The 10,560-nt window shown below is 42.2% G+C and overlaps 1 protein-coding gene across 1 annotated transcript; it reads left to right on the top strand.

Annotated features, from left to right (window-relative positions):
- Positions 1-245: 245 nt before the first annotated feature.
- Positions 246-9,802, top strand: fam160b2 (family with sequence similarity 160 member B2). Its single transcript, XM_036526683.1, has 17 exons — positions 246-620; positions 1,739-1,817; positions 2,085-2,254; positions 2,507-2,611; positions 2,851-2,970; positions 3,336-3,593; positions 3,785-3,981; positions 4,212-4,329; positions 4,593-4,669; positions 4,965-5,157; positions 6,061-6,230; positions 7,028-7,165; positions 7,354-7,444; positions 7,913-8,056; positions 8,156-8,296; positions 8,704-8,804; positions 9,408-9,802. Exons 1-17 carry the CDS (start codon positions 570-572, stop codon positions 9,508-9,510), a joined length of 2,256 nt encoding a protein of 751 aa, XP_036382576.1. The 5' UTR covers positions 246-569; the 3' UTR covers positions 9,511-9,802.
- The last annotated feature ends 758 nt before the right edge of the window (positions 9,803-10,560 follow it).

The following is a 10,560-nucleotide window of genomic DNA, read 5'->3' as shown; positions in this document are numbered from 1 at the left end:
AATGCATTTTTTCCATCACTTGGCGAACATGTTTTTGTTTGTTTTAAAGTAGTTCCCTGGCTTCCTTTTCATTGTATTTAGTCATATAGGACGTTTTCACTGTCACTTCAAATGTACAAATTTAAATGGAGAGTAGAAATCTGAAAAAGAAAAAAAAACATTTCTCCACAATTTATGCTGACAGATCATATTTATTTATTGCTTAACAGCAATGCAATTATTCAGTTCGGTAGCAGTGGTGTTAATAAGCTCAAGATGCGGCTCGAAACGCAACAGCAGGAACCTACAGTAATGTAAATATTTAACAGGCTACCTACCCACTTGGTAGTCAGTTACCTGGGTCCCGTCTTATCTAGCTCTAGCTTGCTCATATCGAAGACACTCCCCTGGCCTTACGACATTAGCCAGCTAACTAGCTGTCTACAACCTAGCCAACAAGAACCCAGCGTCCGAAAATGGAATGGCCACAGTTTTAATATTTGACACTGTGAACAAACTACGTGGTCGAAAACCCGGTGATTAAATGCATCCAGCTATAAAACATCCAAGACGTTAGAAGGCTGCCAACAATGGACATGTTCAATAAACTGACGACTCTCTTTCAGCAGGCGTTGGAAACGGTAAGTAAAGCCGTCGGGCTAACAAGCTACGGATGTCCCGCAGCAAGTTGAAGTACCAATGCCTCAACTTCGCTCCCCGGCTTTATCCATGGCCTTCTCTCGTCGTATTTCGGCTGCACTTCAGGCTGGCCTGCTAGCTACCATTTTAAACTGGCAGTTTCCTCGCAATTGCAGTTATGTTCACCAAAATACTGTATCAGCATATATCGTGGCACCGTCTGTACGGGGCTGGCAGGTTTTTACATTGTATCTAGACTCTGGAATGCAACAGGTCGAGTCTGCTAGCTAGCTAACGCTAGCTGGCTTTATGGTGCGTTGTATTGCCGATATAGCTTCAACTTCTACCGCCACGTAGGTAGTTTTAAAACCTGCAATAGTTATTGTTAGCTATCAGTCTAACAGTGGCCAGATAGCGACTGGCAACGTCTTACTAGTTAGCCAGAAAACAGCCATTTGACTGGCTAAACTTATTTCTAGTTTAGACCGTGCTCTCCAACTGTTTATTTTGTGGACGTAGCCAGCTAGCCACTGAGCAAAAGGTAAACAGCTAACATTAGCCATTTAGCTAGCTAACATGTAGCGAGCTACTTGCGCCAGTTTAGAAAGCTACTTTTTAAAAGCCATTTTATTAATATGAGTTAAAGTATTACACATGCGTCTGGCGAATACATTTGATGATTAAATTAATCCGATAACTGTTGCAAAATATTACGTTAACAAACAATCTGATATGCTTTTCTCCCGGTTCATATTGCACGCTGCTCACGTGGGAAATGCCTCGGGTGAAAAAAAAAAAAAAAAAAAACAGTAACAACATTCCTGCAAGTTGGAACAGCTCTCGGGCTGGCGATGATTGTTATTCAAGGAGCTCTGGTTGCCATCTGATAAAACCATATAAACGATAAAACTTAAGATTCTAACTTCTCCCTTCACATCTGTTTTTCCTGTTTTTTGGGGGGATACATAAAATCTAGATAACCGTTTCACTTGTATTGCCATAATACTCAGTTGGTGTACAAAATATGCAGCAATCCGTGTTTGCCGTTTTAAGTCATTGTACTGGCGTCTGTCATTTAAAATGTCCAAATATGCTCAACTGTCTTTTCTGTTTGTCTCAGAGAGAGCCCTCAGTAAATTTGCTGGAGTCCTTTGTGGAGCACTGGAAAGGAATAACTAATTATTACATTGAAACCACAGGTGAGTTCAGAACAGATCCATTGATTTTATCCATCTTTTCCACATCTCTTCCGGTTTGTCATAATGTCCAGGTGTCACCCATTTGAACAAAAGCCCTTGTTTGATGATCCATTAAACCTCTGGAATGGAAAGTGATGCCAAACTTTCATTTGGAAAGGTTTTCATCTTCGACAAGAATGTGTACTCCATGCCCAAACACTTCTTGTGCAAAGGTGGAGCTTATTCTATTCACTGGAACTGGTCTAAATGGCCCCCATGCTCTTTTAGATGAGACAACGCCCGCTAAACAGACGGACATTCCCTGGCGGTTGAAACAGATGCTGGACATACTGGTTTATGAGGAGCAGCAGCAGGAGTCGGAGGAGACGGGGCCTTGCATGGAATATCTCCTACAGCACAAACTACTGGAGACCCTCTGCACTTTAGGCAAAGCACAGGTGAAACGCAGAAACGCACAAGAGAGGGCACATGCAGAGTGAAGTAAGCTCCGCAACGGTGCGCAGATACCTTTTACAGTGTCTTGCTGGGGGCCTTTAGGAGAAGATCTGATGAACAAAGGTGTTGTTAGTCCGTGCAGCTCTGCTCAGGGGCTTGGGCCTTTGTCATTTGAATTTCACTGCAGGTTTTCCTCTCATGTTTTGTCACTACCCCATTGCTCAATGCCAACCCTATCTCTCCTCCCTGTCCAGTACCCTCCAGGAATGAACCAGCAGGTCCTGGCTTTCTTCACCAAACTCCTACAACAGATCCAGCAGCCGATGCTTCACATCATCAATGTGTACAGGCCAGTCCAGGTTAGGAACATGTTGTTTGACAGGTTTTAGTGTTTTTAAACACTGTCATCATTGTTCTGCACTGTATGATTCCAGTTTTTATGATATTAAATCTTAAATCCTCTGATGGAGAATTCCAGCTGTTATTAATAATTTTAATATTCTTCAATTTGATCTCAAGCATGTTTAAAAAAATTATACATTTGATCCGTTTTGCTGTGTCCTTCAAAAATCCTGATGTAGTCCATGCTGTTTAACAGAAGCTGGTTCGGCTGTGTGCTCTCCCTGGGTCACAGACAGAGAGGGAGGAGGCACACTTTCTCTTTGCTGTTTGCACCAGACTGAAACAAGACCCATATGTGCTCACCTACATTCTGGAGGTACTTTACCATTGTTGGCCTTTAAAAAAAAAAATTAAAGGGGCTTTGGGCTCTCCCTAACAGGACTCAGTGCCCACACTGCTGCTGCTGAAGATTGGTCCCAGTTTGTTGCCGCCTTCTGAACATTCAGGGAAAAGTTTTGTTGTTTGACCTTGTCTTAATAACCCAAAGAGTACTACTTGTTCATAATGATGAGGCTAAAAAGTCGAAATGTTTCAACATACTGCTAACGAAATAGTTTTCATGGATGTAGTTACTAAATTCCTTTGGTCTACTGTGATATACAAATTTTATCCTAATAAAAAATTAAAATGTACCTGGCATGTTATATTAATGTGAATTTTCCATTCTTGCATGTTTCATAGATTAAGCGTGATGCACCCATTAAGAAGAACAGTTCTACCTCAGAAGACAGTGCAAGGCTTCAGAGCAGTGAAGGCCCCAGCACAGACAAAATGCCCCCCAATCTCCAGCATGAGTGTACAGCCTCAGCCTCCCTCCATAGTGGGAAACCAGGCCCCTCCTCTGCTTCCCAGCATCCCCCACGTGAGGCGTCTTCCCCCAGTGCGGACCCAGCCGACAACGACCTCATCCATGCCTTAATACACTTGACTAAAAGCCAGGTTTGCACATCTCAGACTTATGGTACATCACATGACCAGCGGAAGTCACAGGGTGTATAGATTAAATTTACCAGCCAAGTAACCTAGTCATACTGTGCAAGGAGGAGGGGAGAGAATGCAAGGAAAGAGGTAGCAGTGACACGGTACTGGTGAGAAGTTTGTCCTTTGTCTTATGTTTTCCCCATTTTCAGAAAAGCAGAGTTGCACTAAAAGCCCTTGAGGGACTCTTGCTCCTAGTGAAGCTACCGAAGGAAGAGACTGCGGAGTGCCTAGCCGAGAGCACCGCTCTGTGCCAGCTCCTGGCCGGGAGGCTGTGTGAACTCTACAGCATGATCCCCTCCTCCCTGGACCCTGCAGATATCCACAACTTCCCTCGGGCCCACTGGAGGTTGTGTATCACCCTTCAACCCTTGATAGGGAATTTCTCAGCTTTGTGTGAGCTCCTGGACTTTGTAATGGACTGAACGACCTTTAACTCAACATGTTAACAGCTCAAGCTGACTAGAACAGGTTGTACGTAGATGTTTGTAGGAAGAAGCATGTATGAAGTATACTTCATACTAACTCCTGATTTTTTTTTTTGAGTAACGTCGCTGTCTGGCTATGTGTGTTATACAGAACTCGGTTCTCTCCTGGCTGCACAGAGAAGACCTTGACAGTCCCTGGCAATGAAAACCTGGTGGTGTTCCTGGAGTGGCTAGACTACTGTGACCAACTGGCCAAAGAGGCACAAAAAGTGAGAGGAACGTATAAGGCTCAAGGCTCCGTTCAGAGCTGTTTGTCAGTCTACTGCATTACCATTAAATCCTGACCTTGTTACAGAGAGAAAATGCTCTGCCCAGCTGAATGGTGTGGCAGCTCTAAAGGAAGTGTTCTATTATGTTAATTTGCCTTGAATTTTTCAGTTCTTCAGATGGGAAATTCTTGTTCTCATTCTCAGTGTGAATTTGCGTCTTAAAAGTTGACAAGGGGGAAAAAGTGGTTTTGTTGCCTTTACAGGTACTCTCAGTGAGACTAGCCAAAGCAATTCACCACCAGTGGCTTACAGCGGTCGTGCAGCCGCAGCTGCTCCAGGTGTAAGTACTCTGCCCTGTGCTTCCTGTTGGCTCTGTCATTACATTACATTATTGGCATTTAGCAGATGCTCTTATCCAAAGCGACTTACATGGTTTACAATTTTTTACATGTTACCCATTTATATATCTGGATATTTGCTGAGGCAGTTCCGGCTTAAGTACCTTTCCCAGGGGTACAACAGCAGTGCCCCTTTCGGGTACGAGTCCTGCTCCTTACCACCATGCTACACTGGCACCATAACGGAGTGTCCCGCAAGCTCCATTCTGTAATGAGGCTGGGTTTTTTGTATTGCAGGTCAGAGGTGGGGGTCCTGGTGAGCACAGCCCTGCTGTCGTGCGCGGTACGCCAGATCAGCGCCCCTGCCCTGCTGGACGAGCTGGTCCTCTTCCTCCTCGGCAGCCAGATGCAGAGCGAGCTGCGCATGGACACGGAGAGCCACGTACTCCGCTACCAGCTCGTCGAGCACTGCGACCACATCTCTGACGAGGTGGGTCATCGGTGGGGTGGGGCCACTCAAAGCGACAGCACAGTGGAACTGTGCTAGAAATGGCATCTGATGTTTAGGAATGGTCTTGGGGTTTCTGCCCATTGGAATGACAAAGAACATGCTGCTAAGATACTGAGTTTAGTTGAATATAATCGCACGTAATTGAATGCATGTAGTTGAATTTATTGCTTAGTCATAAATCAGTTGTGAGGCTAGATTGCATAACAGGCATTCCATATCAGTTTGACAGTCACTAGAAAAAAATGATGTTAAAAATGATGATAAAATTACAGTAGACAAGGGCAATAGATTAAATGTCAATGTGTCATGTGAATTTGTGACTAGGGCCAGTATCTAGGTCATAAATAATTGGATTAAGCAGATTATTTATGAAATACCCTGTAAATAACAAACTAAGCAGTTTTCTAGACTGAGAAGGGCATATTTTATAAAGCCACCCCTTGTTTTTTTGGTTTTTTTTTACTTCTGTTATGTGCAATATGCATACTTTCACCTTTCAACAGCTTCCTTTCACAACTTATTTATTCCTGTCTGTTTGCTACACTGTTAGATCTCACTAATATTCAGTGCATTAATGATGGTGTATTCAAAGATGTTTTTGAAAAGATCTACTGAATTGAATTGCCTGCAACTTGTCCATTGTGAACATAAATAAGTTGTCTGACAATTGCCCACTGACAATTGTACAAATAATAATGAACAGGCAACATTTAAATCTTGATAATCTGCACAACATGGAATCATTTGGTTTTTGATTATGACCTTATTTATTACTTTTCATTTCACTCTTTCAAAATATTGATATATGAGTAATCCCCGAGATTCTGTCAGTACAAGCTGTCAAAGGACGGATGAGCACTGACCGCTTTTCTCTGACCTCAGATCAGCGTCAGCACCCTGCGTCTCTTCGAGGAGCTCCTGCAGAAACCACACAAGCAAATTGTGTCCAACCTGGTTCTGAGGAACCTGGAGCACCGTGGCTACATTGCACCCATGCCGGGGGGGACAGAGGACAGGCACCTGCCTGACACAGAGCCCCTGGACGAGTCAGAGTGAGCCCCCACCGCAGTCACCAGGCTCTCCTCGCTTCCCTTGCCCATACGTGCACATCACTACGATTGTGACCTCCATTGCTGGAAAATAAATGTTGTTTGTGAAGCATTTACAAGCCCTGTTAAGACCTGTTGCACTTGTTCAGCATGCTCTGACATTTAGTTTTTATCCCTGAAAATCTCAGAAATTTCACTTTCACTGGGCAGCTAAAGGAAAAAAATAAGCATTTACATGTCAACAGCTTGTTAAAGGATCACTTGGATGAACATTGGATGAGCCTTTTGAAAGGTCATTTTAAAATCATTTCAGAAATGGACGCCACTTGTCTACATCATCCAGTTTGCCAAATGAAATGTAGTATTAAATGTAGAGTTCTTTTCATATCTGTATCAATATACAGTATGAAATACAAACTTAAGCTTCATCTGGAACATAAACGTATACCTATAACCTATAAAGTATTCTGTAAGTCGCTACATCGTAATACAGTAATGTACATTTTGGATACAGGTGTTTCTTGAATGGTTTTACTTTTCCAAAAAATTCTCACATACAGACACTAACAATAAACTCTTTAGTACAAGTCTGTATGAGATGTTAAGTCACAACATGTCAGGTGGTAATTTGTCCACAGAGATCATTGTCTTACAAACCAATATTCATGCATTACAAAGCAGTACACTGACCTGCAGCACAGCTAAGACACAGTACATGAGTATGATCTGAAACACTGCCCCATACTATGATCAGATGGAACTTCCCACAGTGAGTTTGGTCCCTTTCTTTGTGTGAACAGAGAGCTGGAGGAGGACCCCTTTTTCACAGACATGTACCCCGAGGATCACTTCAACTCAGAACAGCTGCTATCTCTGCCCAAAAACCGAGGAGATCCACACCCCACTGCACAGACACGAGTGGCTGACATCGTAAACAGGTGCGGGATCTCTGATTTCTTACCAAATTCAGACAGATTATCCTGATTTTCACAATCCAATCCAACAAGAGCACATTTCCAAAGATATTTTAAAAGGTCATGGTTGATTTTGAATTGAAGGCAAACTACTTCATGTGAGCAGGCTTTATCAGATGGTGACAGGTGTTTTATGTTATTTTGGTTTGCAGTTTCCTTTGCCTGGTCCCTCAAGAGGCAAGAACCTCTCAGCATGTCCAGGGAGCAGGATACGACACTTATGTACATGATGCACATGAACTGGTAAGCCTAGAACAGCCCCTTCAAACTCAAGACAAGTACATATGTGGACATGATGGCCTATAAAACCAGCAGTGGATAGGGGACAAGGCTCTCTTTTCAGCTCCACACTATTCTACATTTCTTAAGCACAAAAAACATGAACGTGTAAATAAAGTAGTAGCACTGAACTAAACATTAGAAAATATTTAATAGAATTCTTATTCCCTTCTCCATCCATTTGCCTAGTTGCTTTTGACCGGCCGCACCTGAATTTTCCCTTTGGTTTTGCCATACTTTTGAATTGAAGACGTATTATAACTGTTGGTGGATAAAGGACAATTCCTCCATATTCTGTGAAAAGTTTAGGCAATTTATGATGTTTGTCAAGAAGATGGAGCCAGTCTGTGCTCTTTGGGATGTTTTGGATCTGAGAAGTAGGGGTTACCATAAATGATGACTTTGTAACATTGTCATTCCTAAACCTTCTAGTTTAAAGAATGTACAGCTTTCTCACTGGAATGGGGTTGGTCAGACACCCCCAAGCCCCCACAGCCTCTTCCTGTCGGCACAGACTTCTTTGAAGGCCACTTTCTGAAGGTCCTTTTTGACAGACTTGCTCGGATCCTGGAGCAGGTAAGCCAGTGTGTCCAACTATAAAAATGTGACATGTGCTGCGAAGTGGCACAGTGCATTATGGGAGAAGGATAAAGGGTGGCATCTCCCCTCTCCCAGCCCTATGAGCTGAACCTCCAGGTGACGTCAGTGCTGTCCCGACTGGCCGTGTTCCCCCACCCGCACCTGCATGAGTACCTGCTGGACCCCTACATCAGCCTGGCCCCTGGGAGCCGCTCTCTCTTCTCTGTCCTCATCAGGGTGGGTGACTGCAGGGACTCCATCCCTCCAGGGTTCTCCGTCCAGTTTTGGAAGTCATAAAGGATTACCGCCAAACCGTTATGAACTTAGCCCATACCTCAGGCAGGAGTTGGCTGTTCTTTGCATTGGGTCTGCGTGGGTTTTATTTGCAAATTATAGTATGTGTAGTATGTGTATGTAGTAGAGTGTAAATGTTAATCTCAGATGTTAACATATATGTGAATAAAATGTTCATTCATTTTTTGTTTTTCATTTATATCTATATCTATAATATGTCATCTGGAAAGTTCTAGTCTTGAAGAAAGTGTAATTCTTAGAGAATTTCATTTTTTTCTGGTGCATTGTTTTTTTTTTTTTTTTTGTTTCCACACATCTGTTCCAAGAACTTCCAACCCCTCTTCCCTTAGGTAATAGGTGACCTGATGCAGAGAATCCAGCACATCCCAAACTTCACTGAAAGGCTACTGCACATGAGGAAACAGCTGATGGCACTGGAGCCCGAGTCGCTGTAAGAGCTCAGCTTCAAAACAAAGGCAGATGTGTTTATGGTCTGCAGACGGTCTCTGCTTTTACGGCGCAGTGCATTCCCAGAAACTCCGTTGTAAAGCTGATCATCAGGAACTGATTCTTATTTTCTTGTAGATGCAATGTTATAAGCAGGCTTCAGATGGATGTTTATTTAGCTACAGGGCAAATGAGAGAGCACACATTCTCCATAGGATAAAGTCTCTGTTATCTTCACCTACCCCTCACAAGTTCAAGCAAAGTACAAAAAAGACAACTCAAAGACTGCTGATAGGGTTTCTTTTTTTACTTTGCTGCAGTTATTTTTTTTCACTCTTGCCGTCAGTCTCCCTCATTGTAAATCATAAACACTTTGTGTTGCAAAATAATTAATGATGGCATTGGGTTGTTCTAAGTCAAATCAGTGAAAAATGAGGGCTGCCTGTACTTATGTGTGTTTGCATTCTGGTTGTTTGAGCGCTGCTCAGATACCAGGAAACAAAAGAATCCAGCAGCTCGGCCTGAAATGCCTGAATACCAGCGATGGTAAAATCAGTCACTTCTTGTTGCATAACCCTTGTTTTTTTTTTCCTTTTTGTACATCCAGAACAGATCACATGACCCTGCTAAAGGGAGTCATAGTCCTGGAAGAGTTCTGTAAGGAGCTGGCTGCAATAGCGTTCGTCAAACTTCCCTTAGAAGAACACTAACGCTGTCCTGTGAAGCTGGAGAGCATTGGTACAAATCCTCAGGAATACATGTCCTGTGAACTGCACCAGTCAGTCTGCTGCTTAATCACATTGATTGCACAGGTAAATGTCATCGCAGTATTGTTAAGGGACTGTTGGCTGATGTGACTAGACCATGTACTGGTTCTAGATTTGGAGGCTTTAAATGGTACAAAGGACACTGCACATGTGTGCATTAAGAAGATTAGCAATGTCCAGTCAAAACTATGCTGATATGTGACTGCTTGTTATTAGCTTTTGCTTTGTTTTAAATCTGAGTGTTATATTCTGTAATATATGAACAGTAGTCTATTGCAAATATTTTATTTATGTATTTTAAGGTAACATTTATTATATCCTTCGCATATTAAGTAATATATGTATTTGATCAAAAGTAATCAATTCAAAGGCCATTTTATGGTTAATACAGTGCAATTTTGCTTAAAAAAAGTTTAAAGTGCATTTATATGCATAGTTTTATTTCTGCTTATTTGCATGGTTGTTTTTACTTTTTCGGGTGTTCATTTTCCTTTCTTTGGAGTGTTGGGAAGAGTGTGTCATGTCTTACTATAATACGGACAGGATTCCTTTTCTCACTGTTCGTTGTACAGTTTTTAAAATGTCCAACTGCAAGAGCATTAAACTCCAGAGTTTGTCCCTTTTATTTTTTGTCAATCAATGATTCATGCAATAATGCACAATCATAAATTAGAAAGAAGAGCCATGCAACCATTTGCAAACAATACATTCCAGCCTGCTGGCAGCCTCTGTATGTGGATAAATGTACTAATATTAGACTCCTTCATATAACAAAGTTTTGGAAAATACATTTAAATGTTTTATTGGCTACTTTGCAATGAAGAGCTGTTTCTTAAACCTTCTACTTGAGTATTCTTTAGGGATGTAACTGTATGAAATTGTCATCAGCTACACAGGGTCACTACCCTGTGATGAGGGGTCCTTGGAACTGGAGCATTAAAAAGTAAGTTACAGTATTGAAGTAATCACTGATTGTAGTTTCTTGTGAGGCCT

The sequence above is a fragment of the Megalops cyprinoides genome, chromosome 4 (assembly GCF_013368585.1).
Source record: "Megalops cyprinoides isolate fMegCyp1 chromosome 4, fMegCyp1.pri, whole genome shotgun sequence".
NCBI classification, from domain to species: Eukaryota; Metazoa; Chordata; class Actinopteri; order Elopiformes; family Megalopidae; genus Megalops; species Megalops cyprinoides.
The sequence above is the reverse complement of the archived record's forward strand: the minus strand, read 5'-3'. Positions and strand labels throughout refer to the sequence as shown.